Genomic DNA, 25,271 nt, shown 5'->3' on the forward strand with positions numbered 1-25,271 from the left:
CCACATCCTATCACATGCCCCTGTCGGTTATATTCTACTTTTTTAAATTATTGACTATTTCATAGGGGTGGGGGAAAAAATCGATACTGTGTAGTATCGTGATATTTTGTTTGCTAATAATGTATTGATACAGGGACAGCAGAAATCGATATTTTGTTACAAATAATTTTTTCGTGGACTGGAACATGCTCTGACTTCAGAGCATGTTGATCAGCTCCTTTTTCTGAGCAAGAATCCTGACATTCCTTCACTGTCCAAATGTGTTTAACTTTTTTTTTGGCAGCAATAAACATGACAGTTTACTTATTTTAATTTAAGACATATTTTATTTTAATGGATGAAAGCAATGATGTCAAAGACACTGCTCAGCTCCTCATTTTTATCCGAGGAATCAACAAAACCTTTGAAATAACGGAGGAGTTTTTGACAATGGAGTCTCTGAAAGGACAAACACGGGGTGAGGACTTGTTTGAACGAGTGTCTGCTGCCATCGAAAACATGAAGCTTCCCTGGAGTAAGCTTGTTAACGTCACCACAGATGGATCTCCAAATTTAACGGGAAAAAACGTTGGCCTGCTGAGGAGAATCCAGAATAAAGTGAAAGATGAAAACCCTGACCAGGATGTGATTTTCCTCGACTGCATCCTCCACCAGGAATCTCTATGTAAATCGGTGTTACAGCTGAATCATGTTGTGAATCCTGTGGTGAAACTTGTCAACTTCATACGCGCACGGGGACTTCCTTCATTGCGTTCCTGGATCACCAGGACCTGCTTTATCACTCCCGTGTCCGCTGGTTGAGTTTGGGCAAAGTGTTTCAACGAGTGTGGGAGCTCAAAGAGGAGATTGGCGTGTTTTTGGAGCGGCAGGGGAAGACTGATGAATTTCCTGAGCTGAGCAACAAGAGCTGGATGTGTGACTTCGCGTTTGCTACGGATGTATTTTCACACTTGAATGAGCTCAATGTGAAACTGCAGGGGAAGGACCAGTTTGTGCATGACATGCACACAAACGTGAAAGCCTTCAAATTAAAGCTGGCTTTATTCTCCAGGCAGATTTTGAACAAGTCATTCACTCATTTTCCTACACTAGCCACGCTGAAAGAGGCCGGAGCAAAAGTAAAGAAATACAGTGAGTCACTGGATGCACTGCACAGAGAATTCTGCCATCGGTTTTTGGATTTCGATAAAATTGACAAGACCCCCTCTGTCACAAGACCCCGAAACAGCTCCAGAGGAGCTTCAGCTCGAACTCATCGACCTTCAGTCCGACCCTGCCTTAAAAGGGAAATTCAGCTCTCTGAAACTAAATGACTTCTATGCTTCACTCAATGATGCCGCGTTTCCAAATCTAAGGCGAAAAGCGCAGATGATGTTGGCTTTGTTCGGCTCTACCTTCGTGTGTGAACAGACATTCAGCGTCATGAACATCAACAAAGCCAGCCACAGATCCAAGTTAACAGACCTACACCTCAGATCAATCCTGAGAATCGCCACAACAAAACTAACTCCAGACTTTGATGCGCTGGTTAAAAAAGGAGACCAACAACACTGTTCCCATTAAAATGTGTGTCTCTCCGTGATGCGCACGTTGTTAAAATGAACAGTGCGCGCAGATCAAATATAACGCTTCACAGACTGACTTGCTGACACTGTTTCGTCCTTGCACTGGTCGTTGTTGACTTTTGGCACCGGGGAAACAAATTGAATAAAAGGAACAGGACAAGTACATCTGCATCTCCTACCGTTTTTGAAAAAAAAAAAAAAAAAAAAAGAGTTAGGAGGAGAGTGATGTGATATCCTGAAGGATAACAGAACTTTCAGTGCTTTAAAATAAAATGTTCATTTATTTGATTTTCAGTGTTTAAAGGCTCATTTCGAAGTCAGAGATTTTATTGTAATGCTTTTCTTCATTTTCATTGGAAATTAAAGCACATGTTTTCTCCATATCCCAAGATGTGTATTTTTCCCCCAATGAGGTGATGTTTTCAAAGCATGCCATCTATCTACTCCTGTTCCGGCCCCTTTGTCAAATGTTAGAACTCAATGTGGCCCACGAATCAAAAAGTTTGCCCACCCCTGCAATAAACTCACCAAGTGCTTTGGTGATTGTGGAGACTGCATCCACTAAAATTGCACTACTGCTGAAAGACCACCAAAATGGCTCTTCTAATGTTTTCAGTTAAGTTACCAGAAATGCTCGTAGGAAATAACTGAAGCAACATATGGCGGTTAGAAGTAACCGTTAGGGGACCACAGTCACACATCCTCGCCACTACAGGCACGGTTTTCACAAAGCTTTTATTTTGGTATTTCCTCTGACCAGCAGGATAAATGTGCATATTAGCTAAACATTTAGACGTAGAGCTGGGCGATATAAGATTTTTTCATATCACGATATGTTTTTTTTTTTCATTTCAGGCGATAACGATATATATCACGATATAAGCCAAATAACTATATTTGTAAGATTTAAATGTGCCGTTGCTCACAAGTAAAATGTGAAATAATCAGCAGCTTGTTTTTATTTAAATATTTATTTCCCATAATAAGTTCAACAGGGTAGATGTACTTAAGGAACATGAGACTTTTTCAGATAAATAATGGCAAATATTGCAAACTACACAAAAGGCAGCCGCTAAAGCGTTTCAAAATAGAACAAACAAAACAGACTAAATTGTCAATTCCACTTAGAAACAAAATATTAATTCTAAAAATAAATCTTAGCTTGTTTTACAGAAGAACAGACAAAATTGACTAACTTTTGTCAATATCAAATAAACTGAGAACTCAAAGGAAATTCTCAATCTCTCCTTGTTGTATAGCTTAGCTTTTCAAACAGTTTTAACAGTTACTTTAGTCTGACAAAAGCCGAATGACGAATTAGCGCTTCCAGTCAGAGATTGAGCATGCACCGCTTTATTGTATTTCCAGACTTGCTTTCGGCACAATTTACAGTGCGCGCTACTCTGTTTGACTTGAAATAGCAGAAATACCTTCACACTACGGAACTTCTATGGCTCTTCCGTTCAACAATCTCTCCGGCATTGGAGCCATCATCTGTTTTCTCTTCGGTAACCTTCGGTCACACTCTCGGTTGATTTTTCTCTAATCGGCACACTCATTTCCTCCATTACCCGGGCGGCACGGCGGCGGGCTGCTTCCCAAAACAAATACACATGTGCGGCTTGGCACTTGTGCTGTATGTAACAAGTCACGTGACGTGCCACTGCGGCTGTGATTGGTTCGGCTCTGCACTACTTAATTTGGATTGGCTGTTCTTTTTAGTTTTTTTTTTTTAAGAGAACAAGAGCGGTGAGGCCTATCGCAATAGTTAAATTTTTCTATCGAGAAAAAGTTATTTCGCAATACATATCGTTATCGTTCTATCGCCCAGCTCTATTTAGACGTAACATTTAGATTTTAATATAAAAAGTTACAAATATTGTTGTAAATGTTGTAAAAATTGACTCAAAAAAACGTGTTTTTCTCCAATGAATGCATCGGAAGGCAACTTGGGGTTAGTATATTGCCTAAGGATATTTTGCCACCCCATGTAGAACTGAGAAGCAATTTATCCAACATCCAGGAATTTTCCTTTCCCTGTGTAAGAGTTCCAAGGAAACCTGGAATCATGCCAGGCAGAAAGCCAGCAAGTACAAACAAGTACATTAAGGGCATGTTCTTGTTCTTCTTGTTCTCTAAAACAGACATTTAAGACACTGTTGAATTAAAGGATGCCAAAAAGGAAAGAAAGAGAGAAGCAAACATGGCTTTAACACAGTTGTTGTTACTTCTGTTTTGTTTCTGCTGTATTTCTGCCGCGAACACTTCAGGTAAGTTTGAAAATACTGTGATGTCTTGAATTGGTTGGTCTCTACTCATAAAATCCAAATAAATTACTTATTGTTATCTGTGTTAGAACAAATACAAGACTAATTCAAAAAATGTTTTGGTGAATGCAATAATTTTCAATAGAAATCCTGACATAAAAAAGTGTACTATTTCAAGAACAATGTTAGATTTTAAAATGGACAAAACTGTTTTTAAAAAAAACAAAATACTGCATTCTCCAGACAAGAGTTATATTTTTATATTTTCTAATGATTTTTTTAAAGATTTCCCGTTTTGTTTAGTGTCAGTTAGTGTCGAGAGGGGGATTATTTTTGTTTTAGTTTCAATTTTTTATGTTAAGTTTTAGTTCATTTTGAATGGCTTTCGGTGTTTGTTATAGTTTTTTAAATTATAATTATTGGATGGAGGGCATATGTCAGAAAGCAAAGATGTTTCATCCATATTTTACCTTAGTTTTAGTTTTATTTTAGTTTCCAACTTCACATAATTGTTCAAATTTGTAGTTTTTATTTCATCTTAATTATTTAAAATGCTTTTTTTTTTCACATCCATGTTTAGTTTTAGTTTAGCTTTAGTTAACTATAATGACCTTGGTACAGACTAAAAAGGAAAGCAAACATCAGGCATGTTATCAGCCCTTAGTTCAAAAGCCTGCATGTATAGTCTTGCACTGATGGCTATGGCACTGGCAGCTTGCACATCTGAAGAGGAACATTAGTGTTGAAAGGTATACACAAATTTTACATCAGATTATATTCACCATGTTCAGAAATTGAAACTGTGATATTCATTTCCTTTTAAAATATATTTGAGATAATGTTCTTGGGTCTGTCAAATTTGTGCACACGTAAAGGTCAGACTGAGTTGTTGTGACCAAACAGCAGCATCCGAAGACTAGCCTCATCAATGTTATTTTGGATGGATGGATGGATGGATAAGCTTTATTTGTTGGTTGCAGTTGCTTGCAACTGAGATGAGAGACCTTTAATTGGCAAACCATCCCAGTCGCTGAGCTTTGTGCAAGTTTTAGGGCAGAACTAGACAAGAGAAGACTTTGGATGTGTTTTAATTCTTTTGTTTAAAAAGTAAATTCAGCGGACAAACAGATTTAAAACTGCGTCTGTTTCTGATTTGTAAACTCTAAGAAAATGTTACCATCATAGTTTTATATCCAGCAAATAACCTTTGATTTCTGTTTTTTAGAATTCACTGACAAGTCTATTTTGTTTTTAAAACAGGAGCGCATGGAGCATCTGGAGCAGTTTTTATTTTTGTTAATAATAATTCACCACATAATTCATCAAATAAAACATCTTTTGGACTTTCAGAAGAGGCACTGAAGTTTCTAACTGGCACTGTGTCCATCATCCTTTTACCTTTCTTCTACACGCTGGTCTGCTCCATCAGTGTGCCAATTAACTTCTGTGCCGTGATTGTCTTTGCTTGGGGGATCCGTCCCAAGAAGCCAGCTGCAATCTATATGGTGAACCTGGCCTTAGCTGATCTGCTCTTTGCACTGATGCTCCCCTTCAAGATCTCCTACCACTTTGAAGGCAACAACTGGAAATTTGGCTCGACCATGTGCAGCGTGGTCACTGCTGCCTTTTACTGGAACATGTATTGTTCTGTTCTTCTCATAGCTTGCATCAGTGTGGACCGTCTACTTGCTGTAGCTTACCCTATAGCATCTCTTACTTGGAGGAGCCCACAGGCTGCAGTCATAGCCTGCATAATCATGTGGATGCTATCCTTCGCTGGCTCGATTCCCCTTTTTACCATCCACCAGACATTTTACATCAGTGAGTTGAACATCACCACCTGCCATGATGTCCACTCTACAGATAAGATCGCCTGGTTAAAGACATACTTCCTCACCATCTGCTGTGTCCTCTTCTTCCTGCCTCTGCTCATCACAGTGGTGTCCTACGCTCAGATAATCTGGTCATTGAGCAGAGTCCAACATGATGTTCCAGGAACATCACAGAGGAGAAGAAGAGCAATGGTGATGACATTGACTGTGCTGGTGATATTTTTACTGTGTTTCATGCCCACAAACTGTCTGCTGCTTGCACACTACCTGCAGTTTAACACCGAGAAGAGCCAGGAGGCACCTGATGGCTCTTACGCACTCTATCTGGTGTTTCTGTGTTTGGGAAGTCTGAACTGCCTCCTGGATCCCCTGCTCTACTACTTTGGATCCTCCCAGTGCCAGAAACGACTATCCAACATGGTCAAGTGTAAGAGCATTACACAGCGCAGAGATATCACTCAGTCAGCAACTTCTTCATGGAGATTCAGGAGGTCTGGAAAAAACATCTCCACCAGAGGGGGTTCTTTTCAATCAAGCCTCAGAAGCCAAAATAAGAAAATACTACTCCTCTGAGCTGATATTTTAAATGACTCTTAGCTGTTAAAGTTATAAAATAACATCAGTGATTTGTCATGAAATTTCAGAAGCTGTGAACATGAGCACGTAGCTAGCAGGAGCGTTTAGAGTTCTGGGCATATCATTCTTCATGATCAGAATGAACTGAATACCTTCCACGGCTATCTCAACAGAAACAGCTTTAAATCTTTGTTTCATAGACACACATGATCAGTCACAGATGCCAAAAGGGACACTGACACCAATCCTCAATAGGAGAACTCATGATGGTTCAGGAGCAGTCAGGCTTACCCGGGTGAGATGTGTTTTTATGTGTTCAATAAATTCTACTTGTATCTTTTAAGATGTGAATATTTATTTTTAATTATCTAGACCAGTTAGTGCAGATTAAGTAAAAAACCTTTGAACTGGTATATGTTAAAAACTGATCCAAATCTAGGACATATCGTAAAAATAAACACGATTTTTCCACTGCATATAAAAAATAAGCCTCAAACATCCTCCCTCATAGTTCCATTTGCTGATTTTGATCTGAATTATATTTATCATTATATCTACATTTATAAATCGATTTTCCTTTCTTTTTTTTTCTTTGTGTCAAGCGTATGCCAGTGCTGAGGGGAAGTGGAGGTAATGATGGATAAGGTAAATCAACAGAATGTCACATTCCTGGGTCTGTTGACCCAGCGTTTAAGTTTTAGTTTATTTTGATGTTTATGTTTAAGTTCATTAAGTTAGCCAAGTTCATTTCTTTATTAGATTCCCCTTGTGTCTTCTTCCCCTGTATTTAACCCTCCTGCCATCCTTTAAAAAACTCACACCCATCACCCTAGGGACCATTCTCAGCCACGCCATAAAAAGACCATATATCCATATTTTATTCCACTTTAAATTAGCCAACCTTGTAAAACTACTTCTCCCTGAAATATTCATGTAAAGTTTTAATTATATTTTCGTTGTTTTAACCCTTCAAATCCCAGTGTTATTACATGAGCGCCCTGTGTTATAAGCCCCAAAAACCAAAAAACGAAACTAAATATTTCCACAAAAAACCAGTTGAAGTAATATGTGATTGTCATTATAAGTAGGCCTTTAGATGGACCAAAGATTGGCACCAACATACATTTTGACCTGCCATTATTTTTTTTGCATTTTTTTTTGCAATTTAAAAATTAAAACTTCAAGGCCCTGAGTCTTCATTGACATCCAAGAAAAGAAGAAAAAATAAAATCATATGATGATAATTTGGGGTTGAAAAATAGCGTTTATAATGGAAGTCAATGGGCAGAAAATGGTCCCCAGGGTGATGGGTGTGGGGATTTCTGCTGCTCAGCCATTTTAGGCTGATTTAAGGAATTCACACTGGAATATTAACATTGACAGGTAAAAACTATCCTGTGGCAAGTTTGGTTATATTCCACTGAACACAGTGGAAATGGCAGCCATTTAACACATAGCAGTGGCACAAAAAGGTCCCAAGAAGGCAGGAAGGTTAAGTTTCCCTCAACCTTTATGTGTTTCATGTTTGCATGTCTTTGGTTGAACTTTTATATGTCTGAAATAAAGGGTTATCATCATCAACTGCAGTAATATTAATGCAGTAATATTAAAGTGCCACCATTTAGGTTGATCAGATAAATATGTGGAATCTGTACTATTCATAATAAACTGTTTCTAATCAGAAGTTTGTTTTGTTTTTTAAATTTAAATTTTAAATTTAGTCGCCACATGTGGGGTTACCTGCTGTCGTGACCCCTTGTAATCAGGAAGTAAAATATAACAGAGAAAGCAGATGTCAGAGCAATTCCTAATATCTCTATACTTCTTTTTAAGGATGATACTATATGGATCTAAACTCGCCTGTGCACATGACTTCACCAAGCCCGCTAATAAAAAAAACTGTACCAGTCTGCTTCCTGATTGTGGGATCTCTGGGATTTGTAATCCCCACTGTTGTGTGCATCATAACCTATTTCTCTTCACACACAGGATTTTCAGTTTAGAACAATCATGCTCGCTAAAGACTTCCTGGAATGCTCTTTAGAGTGCATGTTGAATTTAGGTTGTATGTTTGTTTATTTAGAGTAGAGTTGTTTTCACTAGATTAACAGTGTTCCAAAGTAACCTGGGACCAGGCCAGGCAGGAAGCCTGAAACAGCAGGTACAAACAGGTAGGTTTAGGGTGTGTTCTTCAAGGCTGGAACTGTTTGCAGACATTTCAGTTGGCTTTAAGGAAGCCAAAAAAGAAAATATAAAACTGATATATAAATAAAATTAAATTGAATTATTGTCAAACTCAACATGACTTTTTTTTTCTTACAAAGATAAGTTTTCTCATTTTAAACATTTGATATCTGTTCAATGTGAATAAACTATGGGTTTATGAGATTTGCAAATGATTTAATTCTAATACTATTTACATTTTACAGTGGGTCATAATTTTTATATTTTCTTTTAGAATTGTGGATATATATTTTAACAGTTATTTTTTACCCAGTGTTGTTGTTTCAGTTCCCCGTGGATGATTTTTAGCATTATGATCAATGTTTCAGGCTAAAACGTGTCAGATAAAAATGAAAAGACACCCCAGTGTTATGCCTCAAAATAACTCATCTGGCTCAGTCAACAGTATCAAACCCAGTGATACTAATTTATCAGGGACAAGATGAGATAGAAGATAGCCTTCATTAGCCCAAGACATGGGGAAGTTGTTACAACAGCAAAGTAGACAGGAATAAATAGATGCAACTTACCTAACAACAATAATATATTGCAAAAATAGAAGAAAATATACACTATACAGGGTAGAAGAAATATAATTTAAATATATGTACATAAACATTAAATGTGTTTTTGTGTATATGATAAAATGATACGGTTTACTAGTAGCAGGAAAACAGATCCTGTCACAATGCAGTGGTTGGCTGTTATTAGCTGCAGGTATTGTGTACTGCACACTAAGATATGTACAGACCACAGTCTGTGCATATGTGGTGTGTTTTCACATCTGTACATTCACTGCTCAGTGCAGCAACCTGTCACTGAAGGAACTGCTCAGTGCTGTCCGGGTGATCTGTCTGGGGGTGGGAGGTGTTCTCCAGCAGGGATGACAGTTTGACCACCATTCCCCTATAACTGGCTACCTCCACTGGGTCAAGAGGGTGTGTCCAGTCAAGTCATGTGAACACCTAGGTTCAGTGGTGTAGGTAGAGAATGTTTGTGCCTGCAGCAGACACTCCCTGTGGAGTGTCTGCTGCAGGCACAACTACTCTACTAGACACACAACAACAACAACAATCTTTATTTATAGAGCACATTAAAAGCCAGGGGCATGCCAAAGTGCTTTACATGAAACAATAAAACAATAAAATGATTTACACTAAAACATCAGAATCATATAGGTGTGGGATTATGTTCACAGGTAAAAACCACTAATAGGAACAGTCAATAGCACACAGCTGTAGCAAAGAGAACTGTACCATCATACACAGTGATAGAGGACATAGGCAACGCAACAATAAAATAATAAAATAATTAAGACTATAACGTCAGAGTCATATAAGTGTGAGATTATGTTCACAGGTAAAAAAAAACACTAATAAGAATAAACTATAGCACAGAGCTATAGCAGAGTAAAGCTGTAAAGCTGAACCATCAAACACAGTGATGGAAAACATTGACAGCACAGGACAACGCAAAACAACCAGACACATTAGAACATTAGAACAACACACTAGAAGCAAGGCGAGAATTTAACTGGTAGAAAAAGCAAGTTCAAACAGATATGTTTTAAGCCGTGATTTAAAAGATTGAATAGAATCAGACGCCCGGATGCCAATCGGGAGACTGTTCCACAGCTCAGGTGCAGCTAGAGCGAACGCTCGATCACCTCTAGACTTCAAGCGAGATCTGGGCTGAACCAACAATGACTGTGAGGAAGATCTTAAGGCCCTCGTAGGAAGATATGAATTTAAGAGTTCCTTAAGATAACTTGGCCCTGTGTTATTAGTAATTTTAAAAGTAAACAACAGAATTTTAAATTGAATACGAAATTTCACAGGCAACCAGTGCAGATCAGCAAGGACGGGAGTGATGTGAGCAAACTTCCTAGTTTTAGTTAGAATGTGTGCAGCGGCATTCTGGACTGTCTGTAATCTATGTAAAAGGGTAGAGTGGAGACCATAATAAAGTGAATTACAGTAATCTAGTCGTGACGTAACAAAGGCATGGATAAGCTTTTCCAAGTCATTGTGCAGGATGTAATGTTTGGCCCTGGAAATAAGGCGAAGTTGGTAGAAACTAGATCTGACGACAGCAGATACTTGTTTGTCAAGTTTAAATGAGCTGTCAAGTAGCACACCCAGATTCCTAACAGTGTCAGGGAAAGAACTAGTGAGAAAACCAAAAGCATCATGAAGTTTGGCACGAAGAGCGTCACTGCCAAAGATCATAATTTCAGTTTTCTTATCGTTAAGGATAAGAAAATTTGCCAGAAGCCATTGCTTGACCTCACACATGCACTCTCGAAAGTTACTCACGGACATAGCTAGATCATCATTCAGCTCAAAATAGATCTGGATGTCATCGGCATAATAGTGAAAGGCAATGTGGTATTTCTCCAAAATGACACTTAAAGGAAGCATATACAGTGAGAACAGGGTAGGGCCTAGCACAGATCCCTGGGGAACACCACAGCAAACAGGTACAGCGGAGGAGGAGGAGGTAGCCAAGTGAACCGAAGAGAGCCGATCGGAGAGGTAAGATTTAAACCAATCCAAGGCAGTGCCCTTGATGCCTACAGTGTGCTCTAGTCTCGCCAATAGTATGTTATGGTCAACCATGTCAAATGCCGATGAAAGATCCAATAGCACTAGGACAGAGGGGCGTCCATTGTCAGCCATTAGTAAAAGGTCGTTAAAAACTCGAAGCAGTGCTGATTCAGTGCTATGGTGTTGTTTAAAGGCCGATTGATATTTATCATTAATGTTATTCTCATCCAGGTAGGTCTGAAGTTGAAGCAGAACTACCTTCTCAAGAATTTTAGCCACAAAGGGAAGTTTGGAAATCGGCCTATAATTGGCATAATCATTTTGATCGAGATTACTTTTTTTTAGAACAGGTTGGATTATGGCATGTTTAAGAGCTGATGGTACATAGCCGGACAGCAAGGAGGAGTTCAATATGGACAAAAGACAAGGTCCAATTGTACTAAAACAATCCTTGACTATACGGGATGGAAGAACATCATGTACAAGATTAGTATTATTGAGTTTCTCAATTAGATGCTTCAGAGTAGAGAGAGAAACGGGTTCAAATTGACAAAAAGTAGTGGAACAATCGGGGGTGGGCATACGGTCGGTCACCAAAGGGAGGGTAGATTTAAGAGATGCGACTTTATCCAAAAAATAACTTGAAAATTTTTCACAAAGGCCCGGGGAGCATGGCAGAGGCATAGAGGGGCAGGGGTTTACCACAGAGTTGAAAATTTTGAATAAAATTCGAGGGTTGTTTCCATTGGTGGTGATAATTTTAGATAGGAAAGCAGCTTTAGCCATTCTGGCAGCTGATTGAAACTTCGAGCGGCTAACGCATAAAGTGGAGATTATCCTTCCTCCACCTCCTCTCATCCCGTCGACACATACGTCGTAAGGCACGAACAGAATCATTTAACCAACATTGTGAGTAGGTTCTGGGGCATTTCATTCTGATCGGTGCTACAATGTCAAGGATAGAGGAACATGTAGTTAATAGAGTATTGGCGAAATTCTCAAGTGTATGTGGGGTAAGACAGTCTGACGTAGTAAATGAAAAGTTCACAAAAGAATTAGAAAATTTCAACAGAGTATCGGCATTCACAGTACGCGTAGGACAAAGAGGAGCCTCAAAGCGTGATCCGGTGTTGCCAAGGTCAAGATCGAAAATAACCGGAGAATGGTCGGAAAGTCCAGTGTTTCTAATTTCCTTAATACATATATCCACATCGTATGAAAAAACCAAATCAAGGGTGTGGCCCTTAACATGGGTAGGCTCATTCACCCATTGGGTAAGATTAAAAGAAGCAGTTAGTGCTAGAAAATCGTTGGCCAATTTGTCATCCATACAACAGACATGAATGTTAAAATCACCAGAAATAATAACAGAACCATATTTAAAAAGAATGGATCCCAAGAAGTCAGCAAATTCAGAAATAAACATCTTGTGGTATTTAGGCGGACGATAAACCACAACACACAGAGTAGTCCGAGGGCCAGTCAATTCCAATAACTGGGCTTCAAAGCTAGAATAGGTTGGGGAGGGTAGCAGCCGTGCTTCATGTTTGTTTTTAAAAACCGAGGCTAGGCCACCACCTCTACCAGTGAGCCTTGGTGAGCTAAAGAAGGCACAGTCAGGAGGGAGAAGCTCAGAAAAGGGGATAAACTCACCCGGAGAAGTCCATGTCTCCGTCAGAAATAGAACATCCAGTCCCGTGGTAAGGAAAAAGTCATTTAAGAGAAAGGCCTTATTTGAAAGAGACCTAACATTAAATAAAGCCATCCGAGTCCGAGGAGCTAGGTCATTAGCGGTAGCCCGTCGCAGGGTGTTTAGATTGCTGTGTTGAACACCGCGGCCAGGCGGTGTAATCCAAGACCGAGCAGAGTGATAGGCCACTGGGCAGGTAGGATAGGTATGAGGGCCAACAGGGCATATCCAACGATGACTTAACAATTTAGCCGCAAAGCAGCTCCTGGAGTAGAAGATAAATCGTGACAGCTCACGACTTGTAGAAGGGTAATCCACGGTCTGGATCCTTACATACTGAGGGCGGTTGGTAAGATAGTCCAGGATCCATGTGGTGAGATGCACTCCAGCTTGTCTTTCAAATTTATGTCTGCGATAGTGTTGAAAGCACTAGAAAAAAAAACCCAAACATAATTTCGAGCTCTCAAAATGTAAAAAAAAAAGAATTTTTCAAATATTTATATGATAGTGCAGTGTGGTGGGACTTGACTTAAGCAGCCAAAGAAGTGCAGGAGACAGATACTGTCCAGTGAGCAAGTGATTTATTCACTATTTTGTGACCAATATTTACACAAATAAATAAAAAAACTCAACTCCATAATTAACTCAGTTCAAATAAACATAACTGAACTTAAATCGACGGAAATTAAGGTCAAACTGCACACAGCTACACTGACCTGATCCTTCCTCCCTGAACACCTGCGTTCATCTGTTTAAATAGTTCATTCACCCCTGTACTAATCGATTAAGGTAGGTAAGTCAAACTCTTCTATACTCCAACCTGTACTGCTACTCTTCCTAGCAATAAAACTCTAAGGTATAGTCAATACATATTACAACAAATCAATTTCCCTACTAACACTCTAAAGTCAACTTTATTAAATTACAAGGATTCTCCCACTTCTCCTCCTGGTCTCTTCCTGTGACCTCAGATTAACCAGTAAGCTACAGTATAAATACAGGAAGTAAAGCCTTCCTCCTTTTGTTCCTGGAACACAGGTAGGTAAGGTGAGTTTAAACAAGACGAATTAACAGTTGAACTAAATAACATGTTAACTTAACAAACTTGTCAAAAATTGATTTAAACCAAGATGTGATGTTATATAATCTGCAAAAGTGCAAAAGATAGGCAAACATCTACTATCCAGGGTTTGTTTATTGCAGACTACACATGAAATATGGTTAAATCAAAACAAGAATGTTAACTAAGAATATGGACAAGTGGTACTCTCACCCATTTTGTCACATGCAGCATCAGATACACTGAAGGCTAGCCTCACCACTGTGCGACTTTGTGCAGTCAATTGGACCTGTAAAAGCTCAGGAAGTCCTAAAAGTGAATACCGTCTCCTTCTTGCAGCCTATCCCAGCTGCCAAGTGGCAAGGTAAACCCCGGGCAAGTCACCATTCTGTTCCAGGGCAACCATTTTTAGTGTTTATAAAACAAACACAGAAATAAAAAAAGAAACACAAAGGGGCTCTAACACCAACCCAAAAACTCATAGTGGTTCAGGAGCAGTCTTGCCCAGGTTATAAGTATTACTTATGTTTTCAGTAAATTCTACTTTTATCTTTTATGATGGGAATATTTCTTCCTAGTTATCTAGACCAGTTCGTGCAGTAACAGAAGCTTTTTATGTTTTTTTTTCTCACAAGTCTATTATGCTGCATGTGTCAGTTTTCCTTCAGAATGCATGTTGAATTAATCGTCTGTTTGTTTATTTACAATATTGGTTTTCACTGTTCCAAGAAAACCTGGAACCAGGCCATCCAGGAAGATATTACTAAATCAACAGGTACAGCAGGTAGGTTTAGGGTCTGTTTTCTCAAGGTTGTCAACAGGCATTTCACACACTGTTGGTTTTAAGGAAAACAAGAAGGAAAAGTTTAAGGGAAGGGTTTGTAGATTTAAGCACAATAAGGCCAAACCATGTGCTGTAGCTGTACTATAGGGACATGTGTATTTATGCATTATTAAGACATCATTTGTCCAACATCCAAGTTTCACCTGTGAACGGGTTTTTATAATTATATAGAAACTTGATTTTATATTCATTCATGGTTTTATAATTATAAATTCTTTAGGGTAAAACATGTCAGAGAGAAATTACATACAAGATGAAGTTTCAGGGTACATCAAATTTGTTACTGTGTTTTAAACAAGGAAGGACTGAGAAGCAGTGACACATCTTTCCTGATAAGTTTTTGTATATTGCCCTCTGCTGGTGGCAACCTTGCATTAATATTAAAGCTGTATTTAATTCATTTTTAAGAATAACGTCATATTTCTCTGCTGTCATCTGTGGCTCATCGTCCTTTTTTCTTTTTCTTGTCTTTTATTTTGGCATTGGAGGTAGTAAAAGGAAGGTGAATCGGAAGGGTTTTATTTGGAAATCTCCTCCCTAAAATTCAAGATTCTTTATTTGTCACATGCATAGTTATACCAGTACAACATGCAGTGAAATGTATCCTCACACGCTCCTCGACTGTGCATGACTGTGTTGATAGTCTGGATTTTTTTACTGTTGAGGAAATACAGGTTTACCTTAAGTAAACAGTTTTATGATATTATCATTAATATGAGAAATAAAGGTACTGAGAGAATTTTCGTCTGGATCATCACTGTTCAGATTGTCCCTCAGATCTACATGGCTTCTCAGAAAGAAAGATTCAGACAAAAGGAACCAGTTTCACTATCAGGATCAGTGCAGCAATCAGCCATTAACAGCAAAGCTACCTCAACTTTAAATAGGAGCAAGGAGATGACATGATTGCAAACAGGTGAACTTTGCTCCTCCAGATGTGCAAAATTAAAGGGCAGAAAATCAGAATTAGAATGTCTTTATTGTCATTGTCACAGGTACAACGAAATTAAAAATGGTTCCCGATCAGTGCATCATCCCTAACAATATCAAAATATAAATAAAACAATAAAATTCAATAAAATCAAAAAATAAAATATATAAAATACTTAAAGTGCTAATAAGAATAGTATCAGCAAACATTCACATACATTCCCACATACATACTTCAGTCAGCGAATAGATTAATACGAGTGGCGTGATGGAGATTTTATTGTAGCAGTATTCAGACGTGTTATTGCAGTTGGATAAAAGCTGTTTGAGTTTACAGCAAACGCTGCAGTCCCCTGCAGGAGAGAGAGAGAGAGAGCAACAAAGAAGAGGGACAAATGGAAAGGACAAGTCAGCACAGGAGGATTTGGAAACCATACGAGATTTAATTTCTTTACACAACAGTCACTTCATTTCCCTGAATGGTATTGCCTAAAGTCACCTGCCAGGAAACTTACCTGTGCAGGCCCACAGTGCGTAGAAGTAGTAAATTGTGAGGCCGTTGGCAGCGCAAACGCATATTGATCACATTTTTCACATTTCACATTTTGTAAAAATGGGATTAGATCATCTGTCCTTGCTTTCATAACCTAAAATATGGCAAAGACAATGCTTAATTTATTTAATTTAAGAAGTGAGATCACAAATAAACATTTATTAAAAAATAAACATGAACAAATGATAAATAAAGTGAAGAAAGTAATGCCAAATTTACTGAGACTGAAAATAAGAGTTTCACGTTAGTTTGAATAAAATAAAAGCACTATTTTTTGCCACTGACAGCATGATAAGATACATACATGAGTGTGGAAAATGTTCTTCAGTATGTGTTCTTAATGTATCTGGCTACCGATAATTTTTTCCCACTGAGTAAATGGAGCTCCGAAGAAACCTGAACCAGATCACACAGGCAGATATGACGCAAACAGCAGGCACAAACGTGTCATTTAAGGGTGTATTCATTGAAGCTGGCATTTTAAGGAGACGGAAACCTTTAAGGAAGTCAAATAATTTCCTAACAAGAGAGCTACAGACATGGCTTCACCACATTTCTTGTTGTTCCTTCTCATTAATTTCTGCTGCATTTCTGCCTCAAATACCTCAGGTAAGCTTGAAAACACTGTTTTGTCTTGAACTGTTCAGTCTCTGCCCTCTACTCATATACAGAGGGAATATTAATATATTAATAAGATTTTGTTACCTGTCATTATTAATATTTTAAACTCAGTATCCTACACAGAGTCAGTATTTTTTATTTATTTATTTATTTATTTATTTATTTAAGATATTTATGCAATTATCTAGAGACAATCTACCTGCAACACATTTCAATCACAAAATAATACCTTAGCAGAAAAACTAAAGAAATGTGTGGTTGGTTCATTATTTCTTGATGATAACTATGCTCCTTGCCAATAAATATTATTTCTGTTGGAAAACCTCTTTCTGTCCCCCTAAACTGTCGAGGTCCACAACTGCAGATGCATGGAAGCAAAAATTCTTAACAAAAAGTGAGTCACTTAATAAGGCTGGTGAAACATACAAAACAAAAGGCAGGAAAACAGTAAGACAAAACTAACAAGAACTAAACAGGGAGAACTCAAATACTAAATGCTAAGGACATAGAACACGAAACTAGGGCATAACAAAACCTGAACATGGGAACTTGGATCGTGACATGAGAAGACCAGACGACGTGACGATGAACAAAGGGAAACTCACACAATAAATAAACAGAGAGGTGAGGAGGGGTGTGGAAACACACGGGGCGAGAGAGCAAGTGGACACAGAGGGACGAGAGCCAAAGGTTAATGACACAACCCCCTGACATAAATAATGCCAAATTTGTAAGGAAAATGCATTTTTAGGTTGAGCAACAGAGTTGAGTATGTGGGTTGTACTCATGCTGATGGTGAACAGCATATGCTGCTCTTCTTTATTAATGTCATTTGTCGAAGTAAAAACACACATTGGCAGTTAAACAATCTATTCTTTTAACAATCTTCTTTTAACAATCCAGTACTTCAGGGTGGAATAATCATACACAGCCACAACAGCCTATTTGGGGTCGGTGCACAAAAGAGAGGAATCTCAGGATGTGCCTAATGTTTTAAAATATTAACATGAAAGTAGTCTATTCTAGCGACAGGTTTATTTTTTAAGAATTCATTCATTCAACCTCCGGAGTTTCAGTTGCCTGTAGATCACGTCTTATAACTATCATGAATGTCTAAGGCTAAAAAGTGTCAAAAAGTAATGGCTCATGTTACAAGCTAGAGTGGCGCTTCAGAATAACAGCCAAGATACTAACTTTTCAGTAAAATGTTGTCAAGGCACTGGGTCATTTAAAGTTTTGTTGATTTAAATGTTCTATTCTGATTTGTTTAATATTTTCAGCATATTTGTTTTGTGTATTCTTGGCGTATTTTCTATAGCTCTCAGTTTCTTTAGTTTAATCCCTCCTAGGGATGGGTATCGAAAACCGGTTCTTGTTGAGAACCGGTTCCCACTGTTTCAATTCCTTGGAATCGTTTGCCACTTTTATAAACGATTCCCTTATCGATTCCAGTCGCCCCGAATGACGTCATCACGTTGAGTAGCGTCTTTTACCCAGTAGGAAACACGGCGCCTGAGCGGCACAAACGCTCAAAAGTTTGGTTACACTTTATGAGAAAGGATGACAACAGGGCAACGTGCAATACTTGCAAAGTAGAGATTTCATCAAAGGGAGGAAACACTACGAATATGCAAAAGCATTTGCTCAAAAAACACGCGATTGCTTTCAACGAATGTCGTGTTTTTGATCCGCTCCGGACTAGCGAAGCTCAACCCAGCAGCAGCGGTAGCGTTTCCACGTCCTCTCCCGTTAATACTGCAGGTAACTAATCAATTAGCATTGCATATTATGTTAGCGCGATTTACCTTATTACAAAACCTGCTATTACTGTGCGTTGCATTTAGATAACCATGATGAGAGAGACAGAGTCTGGCTGGCTCAGATGCTGGCAGTTGTCGCTGCAGTCTACCGGTAGCGTCTCCTTTCAGGCCAGGATAGACGAATGTCACCGAGCAGTGTCTAAGTTTGTGGTCAAAGGCTTGCACCCATTTGCCACAGCACATGCCCCGATTTCACTTTGGTAAGTGAATGTGTTTAATTGTAGGCAGGACATTACTGGATATTCTTGTGTAATTGCTACAGAATAATTTATGTTAAACTTTGTTATTGCTACAGGAGAATATTTATTTTATTATTTTACCTATACATTTTTTTTCCTGGGGACCCTGTGACACCCCATTGAAGAGCCGTAGGCTGTGGATCTCTTTAGATCTCACTGTTGGGTTTGTAAGGCCATGTTACTCCTAAATTTCTATCTTGTTCAAAGAGAAGATATAAAACACAGTTCTAAGCTAATCGACCTTAGTGTTCTCCTTTAAAAAAAAAAAAAAGAATCGATAAGAGAATCGATAAGAGAATCGATAAGAGAATCGATAAGGAATCGAATCGTTAAACAGAATCGAAAATGGAATCGGAATCGTTAAAATCTTATCAATACCCATCCCTAATCCCTCCTTCAGTCTTTCTTCCTTCTGTGCCATGTCGTCTGTGTTTGCTTTATTCATGTTTCTGTGTTTTACCCATTTAGTTTTTGGAGTTCCTCCTTTATTATGAGATTTAATGTTCCTTCTGCTTCCATATCTATATCTTAGATCACAGTGACAGTGTTTTTTTCTCCTTTTAGGCACTCAAAAAAATAAAACAAAGACACCAACTGAAGCAGGTTTTGCTGTCCTACCATCATCAAAAGAAAGAGTTACTTCAGAAGAGGCACTGGAGTTTCTTACTGGCCCTGTGTCCACCATCCTTTTACCTTGCTTCTACACACTGATCTGCTTTATCAGTGTGCCAATTAACATCTTTGCCATAATGGTCTTCAATTGTTGGATCCGTCCCAAGACGCCAGCTGCAATTTATATGCTGAACCTGGCCTTAGCCGATCTGCTCTTTGCACTGATGCTCCCCTTCAAGATCTCCTACCACTTTGAAGGCAACAACTGGAAATTTGGCTCGACCATGTGCAGCGTGGTCACTGCTGCCTTTTACTGGAACATGTATTGCTCTGTTCTTCTCATAGCTTGCATCAGTGTGGACCGTCTACTTGCTGTAGTTTATCCCATTGACTCTCTGGCTTGGAGAAGCTCACGGACCACAGTCATAGCCTGCATAACCATGTGGTTGTTATCCTTTGCTGGCTCTGTGCCTCTTGTTTCCTCTGATCAGACTTTTAACCTAACTAAGTTGAACATCACCACCTGCCATGATGTCCACTCCACAAATAAGATCATCTGGTTAAAGACATACTTCGTCACTCTCTGCTGCTTCCTCTTCTTAATACCTCTCCTCATCACATTGGTGTCCTACACTGGAGTCATCTGCTCGCTGAGCAGACTCCAATATGATGTTCCAGAAACATCATACAGGAAAAGAAGAGCAGTAGTGATGACTTTGACTGTGCTATTGATATTTTTACTGTGTTTCGTGCCTACAAACTGCCTGCTGCTCGCACACTACCTGCAACTTAACACAGAGAAGAGCCAGGAGGCACCTGATGGCTCTTACGCACTCTATCTGGTGTTTCTCTGTTTGGGAAGTCTGAACTGCCTCCTGGATCCCCTGCTCTACTACTTTGGATCCTCGCAGTTCCGGAAACAACTATCCAATATGTTGAAGTGTAATAATGACAATAGCACTCATTCACCGTCTTATTTATGAAGATTCAGCAAAAGACAAATGCTGAAATCCAGTCAAACAGAAAAGTCCAGAATCAAGACCTCAGTTACCAGAGCGGGTTCTTTCCAAACAAGCCTCAAAAGCCAAAAAAGGACAAGCCAAACAAGAAACTACTAGCCTGACTGACTGTCACACTTTCATTGATTCTGAACTGTTATTTTAAAGTTATAATATAACATCAGCAATTTGTCATAATTTGTCAAAGCTGCTGACATAAGAGCATGTAGCTAACAGGAAGATTTTAAATTCTCTATATTCATGATTAGAATAAACTGAATACCTTCCACTTCTTTGTGAACCGGTCATGTCAACAGAAATAGTTTTAAATCTTGGGGTCATGGCTACACATGGTCAATGAGAGATCCTTTTAAGAAACAAGAAAGAAAACACCAGGAGAGAAAATATGCATTTACATAAACAATATACATTCCATAGGACAAGAGGTGGGGTCCAACCTGTGCAAGTTGCCCATCTCTTGCAAAGCTAACATTATGAGTAATTATATCTTAGAAAATAAAGACAACGTGTGGTTCAGGAGTTGTTGGTCTTGGGCAGTTCAGAAGTATTTTTTTTCTGTGTTTAATAAACTGTACTTTAATCTTTTATTATGTGTATTGTGTTTTTTTTTTCTTCTAGCTATCTAGAATTAGATGGACACAAATATAATGTCCCAGAGGTATTCTGTTGGATTTCAGTCAGGCGGCCGTGAGGTCTAGTCAATGGTATAAATTCTTTCATTCTGCAGGAACTGCCTGTATATTCTCACATTGTCTTGCACCACAAGAACCCTGCACTGTGAATCCCTCCATGGATATGCCTCCACAGAGCATCACTGACCCATTTCCAAATCTGTCATGCTGAACGATTTACAGGCAACATAACTACTCCATAGGAATCTGCTCTCATCTGTGAAAAGCACAAGGTGCAAGCGGTCGCCCTGGTATTTCTGGTATTCTATGGCAAATGCCAATCTGGCTCCATGGCACCAGGCCGTGAGCACAGTGCCCACTAGAGGACATCAGGAGCTCAGGCCTGAGACCTTTCTGATTGTTTGGTCAGATACATTCAGACCAGTGTCCTGCTGGAGGTCGTTTTGTGCATATTGGGCTGTTCATCTTTGCATAACTGAGATAATCTGATTAAAAAAATGTGTCTTCTATTTTTTTCCTTTTTATTAGGCAGAATATCTGGGATACTCATTTTTTATTTGTATTGAAATACATGCAAAACCTTGTAGAATAAACATCTACACATTGGAGATGTTTTTTTTTTAATCTGTAAGCAGCAATGTCCATGTGCCTTTCTCTCCAGCAGGTAGCGCTACATTACAGTTAAGTAACACTCTCCACAAACACTCTGCATTGTCAAGTTGCAATTAAATCCAAATCCATCTTGGCTGTCCTTCTGATGCATTTTAGGAATTCAGACATCCTTCAACAACATGTACTGAGACTGCGTTTCACATCACAGTCTGGGGCGGCAGAGGACGCATAAGCCGCACCCGCCGGTTAAATTTTCTTGTGGTTCCATTCTAGGTTTTATGGTAGTGTTTGTCTTTCGCTGACTATTGTTTAGGTCCGTAAAATCTTCAATGTAACTTTCAGTGCTTTTAGTATCATACAAAAATCGTGAAATTCTCCGCGGATTTATTTTTAAATAAATAATAACACGCCATACCCCTGAACATTGATCAGCAAAGCTGGAAAAGCACTGCCATAAAGCTTCGGCTAGAAGCGCAAGTCAAGCCCAGACAGGGCTGGCCTGAGTCTTACGCAAGGTCTCTTGTAAAGTCACCTGACATCACGCTGGTATGTAAATTAGCTGACTGTGGGCTCTGTCAGCTAGTTCGCCGGCACTAGCGGTTAAAACATGGTTTAAGGTCGCTGCCGATAGACCGCGTTCGCTATAATATTGTGTTTTAAACTAAGTTTTGCAGTCATGTCGTGGACTACAGGATCGATTCACCTGTTCCTGATTTTGTGTTTTACACAAACTTGCCTGACGATGCACCCAGGTAATATTTCAACCTGTTGATTTAGCCATTATTACCATACCGTAGTGACTGGCAAACTGTTCATTTTGAAAATAATTGGATGTTTTGATTTATTAATTTGATCTTTTTTTAAAGTGCTGAAGTCTTATGTCATTGCTTGATGTTTTAGTCTTGGATACATTCATTTGTTTGCATCAGTGTGATTGGTCAGAAACAGCTACAGTTTAATGGATGTTGTAATGCATACAGGTGACTCATAAACTAACGCAAACGGGTCAAAGTGCCCTAAGCTTAAGGAACTGGGTGTGACATTTGTTCCTATACACACCGTAAACCTGTTATTCTTCTGCTTTTCATATATTTTCATATTGTGACTTCACAGAAAACAGAGGCTTCACAGGTACAGAGAATAATGGAAGCCTGTGGATCAATCCAAATGACGAAAACGTCCTGAGCGGTCGCCTTACAACCGTCTTTCTCCCAATCATTTACATAATTGTGTTTTTGGTGGGTCTCCCCACCAATGCCTTGGCAATCTGGGTCTTCCTCTTCAGGACCAAGAAAAAGCACCCATCTTCGATCTACATGGCCAACCTGGCTCTGGCTGACCTGCTCTTTGTCATCTGGCTCCCCTTAAAAATCGCTTACCACTTCAATGGCAACAACTGGATCTACGGAGAAGGATTATGCAAAGTGCTGGTAGCATTTTTCTACGGCAACATGTACTGCTCAGTTGCCTTTATTGCATGTATAAGTGTTCAGCGTTATTGGGCTGTGGCTCACCCGCTGTCTCAGCAACAGAAGAGAAACCGTGTAGCTGTTTCTGTCTCCGTCACTATCTGGGTGGTGGTCTGGCTCATCAGCATCCCTCTCTATCTGTATAATCAAGAAGTTAAGATAGCAAGACTCAAAATCCTGACCTGCCATGATGTCACCAAGCCCTCTCAGAAGAAGATTGCAGCAGGCTACTTTCTGACAATGGGAATGCTGGGATTTGTCGTTCCCACTATTGTGTGCATCGTATCTTATGTTCTCATGCTGAAGGCTCTCAGGAACAGCATGAAGGATCCTGCCATTGCCAAGAGACGCAAAAAGGCTGTGGTCTTGATCGTCACTGTCCTTGTTATGTTTTTATTGTGCTTCACCCCGAGTAACATTATGCTGATGGTGCATTACATCCTCCTGCTTAAAGGGGCGGACAACAACTTGTATGGGTTTTACATCACGACCCTGTGCTTGGCCAGTCTCAACAGCTGTTTTGACCCTTTTGTTTACTATTTCATCTCCGAAGACTTCAGGGAGCACGTGAAGAACACATTCCTGTGTCGAAGTGAGCGGACAGCGCAGAGGATGAGGGTCTCCTTCAGCGCTTTGAAGTTCTCCAAAAAAAGCAACTCGTATACGTCAGGGTCAGGGAACACACGGAGCACGGATTGTTAGTGAATTCTTGATTTATTTTTTTTTAAGACTTGTTTTTATCATTTTACTTCCTGGTTTGTTACAGGTGAACAAGTCAGTTTGACTTTTAATGTTACTGATTTTTAAAGTTTTGTAAAATCTTTGCTTTCATTTGTTTTTTTTGTTTTTTTCTTGTTTAATGTGTAACATTTCTTAAAGCTGCTTTAATTTAATTTATCCAGGATGTGATCAATTGCTTTAGACATTACAAACGTGTCCAAAATTGTGCCATAATTTTTATTGAGAGCAACTCTGACAGCTTGTGCTAGAGTGCTTTTCTGCCTTGCTTACATAACATTTAGCGTATATCAAAGAAGATGAAGTCAGTTTTTGTTTGTTTTTTGGTAAATCTTTTTACTATATTTAAAAGGTTCTCAATAAAAGTATCACCTCAATTAATTGTGCTTTCTCACTGCATACTTGTTAGGTGTCATCCATCAGCTCACTATTGCTAACCGAACTGGTTACATTTGTGCACAATTCTTTAAATTAATTGAAGTTCTCTGATTTCAGTGCCATTAATTTAATAAGTAAAAATAATGTTTTATAAAACTGGAAAATGTAATATAATATTAAATGATATTGCTTTTATCAGTTTTCCATTATGCTTCTGACAGTTTGTGAAACAAGTATGCAGTTGCATAAATGCCATTGCATGTGGCATTAAAAGTGTTTCTGTTACTCACTTTGTTTGGTCATCAACATTTCCTCTGACTGTATCATCAGGTAAACACTTAGAAATGTCAAGCTAGATGTTCCTTATTTTCAAAACGCAGTTAGCTGTGTGTTCCAGAAATTTCCACCGCTGTTCTTTTTGGTGGGTTAACATACACACAGATAGAGATATGTATGTATGTATGTATGCATGTATGTATATATATATATATATGTATGTGTATATATATATATATATATATATATATATATATATATATATATATATATATATATATATATATATATATATATATATGTATGTGTGTATATATATATATGTATGTGTGTATATATATATATATGAGAGAGAGAGAGATATACACAAATCATGTACTTTGAATATCTCATTGGAGGACTAAAGAGCTTCATTTTGGGTCTTCTTGTTTTCATGACCTGCCAAATAATGATCACTTACTACAGTACAGTGAGAATTCCTGCATTAAATATACAGTTATAATTTTTGCCTTTGAGCAGAGTTGGGTTTCCTGAAGTTCCCTCACAAAGGGAACTATGAGTTCATACAATTTTTTTTTCTTTCTTTCTACAAGCTCGGATTGTACAGAATGTACCACAGCACACCTCGGCACACCTACACAGGAGAGACAGATCATATCACTTACACAGTTACATGTTTTGCCCCTTTTGCGCTTATTTTCATATAATTTAACTAATTATTTACATGGCTAGATACCAAGAGGAAGAGAGATGGCATGATATCAAAAAA

At 38.7% G+C, this 25,271-nt stretch overlaps 3 protein-coding genes, 1 long non-coding RNA gene and 1 pseudogene across 6 annotated transcripts; 4 read left to right on the forward strand and 1 right to left on the reverse strand.

The window, feature by feature from the left end:
- The first annotated feature begins 429 nt into the window (after positions 1-429).
- Positions 430-1,313, forward strand: LOC145430224 (general transcription factor II-I repeat domain-containing protein 2A-like; annotated as a pseudogene).
- Positions 1,314-2,727: 1,414 nt separating this feature from the next.
- On the forward strand, positions 2,728-8,150 carry LOC113027266 (proteinase-activated receptor 1-like). Of its 2 annotated transcripts, XR_003273009.2 has the most exons (3): positions 2,728-3,835; positions 5,093-6,535; positions 6,843-8,150. XR_003273009.2 is itself a non-coding variant. In XM_026176885.2 (2 exons), exons 1-2 carry the CDS (start codon positions 3,769-3,771, stop codon positions 6,235-6,237), a joined length of 1,212 nt encoding a protein of 403 aa, XP_026032670.1. In that variant the 5' UTR covers positions 2,728-3,768; the 3' UTR covers positions 6,238-8,150. The 2 variants fall into 2 exon arrangements, 1 of the variants encoding a protein (XP_026032670.1); XM_026176885.2 differs by having other exon boundaries at positions 5,093-8,150.
- Positions 8,151-15,563: 7,413 nt separating this feature from the next.
- On the reverse strand, positions 15,564-16,537 carry LOC145429971 (uncharacterized). Its single transcript, XR_013910332.1, has 2 exons — positions 16,391-16,537; positions 15,564-16,180 (listed from the first exon to the last, which is right to left on the reverse strand). It is a non-coding gene; the product is annotated as an uncharacterized LOC145429971 (long non-coding RNA).
- On the forward strand, positions 16,256-20,982 carry LOC113027267 (proteinase-activated receptor 1-like). 2 transcript variants are annotated; one of them, XM_080304133.1, is made up of 3 exons: positions 18,058-18,468; positions 18,552-18,727; positions 19,331-20,982. In XM_080304133.1, exons 2-3 carry the CDS (start codon positions 18,709-18,711, stop codon positions 20,359-20,361), a joined length of 1,050 nt encoding a protein of 349 aa, XP_080160259.1. In that variant the 5' UTR covers positions 18,058-18,468; positions 18,552-18,708; the 3' UTR covers positions 20,362-20,982. The 2 variants fall into 2 exon arrangements, with proteins under 2 accessions (XP_026032671.2, XP_080160259.1); XM_026176886.2 differs by lacking the exons at positions 18,058-18,468; positions 18,552-18,727 and adding an exon at positions 16,256-16,695.
- A 1,214-nt stretch (positions 20,983-22,196) lies between these two features.
- f2rl1.1 (coagulation factor II (thrombin) receptor-like 1, tandem duplicate 1) lies at positions 22,197-24,511 on the forward strand. The gene is made up of 2 exons (XM_026176887.2): positions 22,197-22,393; positions 22,755-24,511. Exons 1-2 carry the CDS (start codon positions 22,318-22,320, stop codon positions 23,810-23,812), a joined length of 1,134 nt encoding a protein of 377 aa, XP_026032672.1. The 5' UTR covers positions 22,197-22,317; the 3' UTR covers positions 23,813-24,511.
- The last annotated feature ends 760 nt before the right edge of the window (positions 24,512-25,271 follow it).

This window comes from Astatotilapia calliptera, chromosome 7 (genome assembly GCF_964374335.1).
Source record: "Astatotilapia calliptera chromosome 7, fAstCal68.1, whole genome shotgun sequence".
NCBI lineage: Eukaryota > Metazoa > Chordata > Actinopteri > Cichliformes > Cichlidae > Astatotilapia > Astatotilapia calliptera.

Bases quoted from the DNA above. Each gene is read 5' to 3' on its own strand.
- LOC113027266 (XM_026176885.2), top strand. From the start codon at position 3,769: ATGGCTTTAACACAGTTGTTGTTACTTCTGTTTTGTTTCTGCTGTATT. The intron at 3,836-5,092 runs GTAAGTTTGAAA...TTTTTAAAACAG, and splicing joins TTCTGCCGCGAACACTTCAG to GAGCGCATGGAGCATCTGGA.
- LOC113027267 (XM_026176886.2), top strand. From the start codon at position 16,626: ATGGCTTCACCACATTTCTTGTTGTTCCTTCTCATTAATTTCTGCTGC. The intron at 16,696-19,330 runs GTAAGCTTGAAA...TTCTCCTTTTAG, and splicing joins TTCTGCCTCAAATACCTCAG to GCACTCAAAAAAATAAAACA.
- f2rl1.1 (XM_026176887.2), top strand. From the start codon at position 22,318: ATGTCGTGGACTACAGGATCGATTCACCTGTTCCTGATTTTGTGTTTT. The intron at 22,394-22,754 runs GTAATATTTCAA...GTGACTTCACAG, and splicing joins TTGCCTGACGATGCACCCAG to AAAACAGAGGCTTCACAGGT.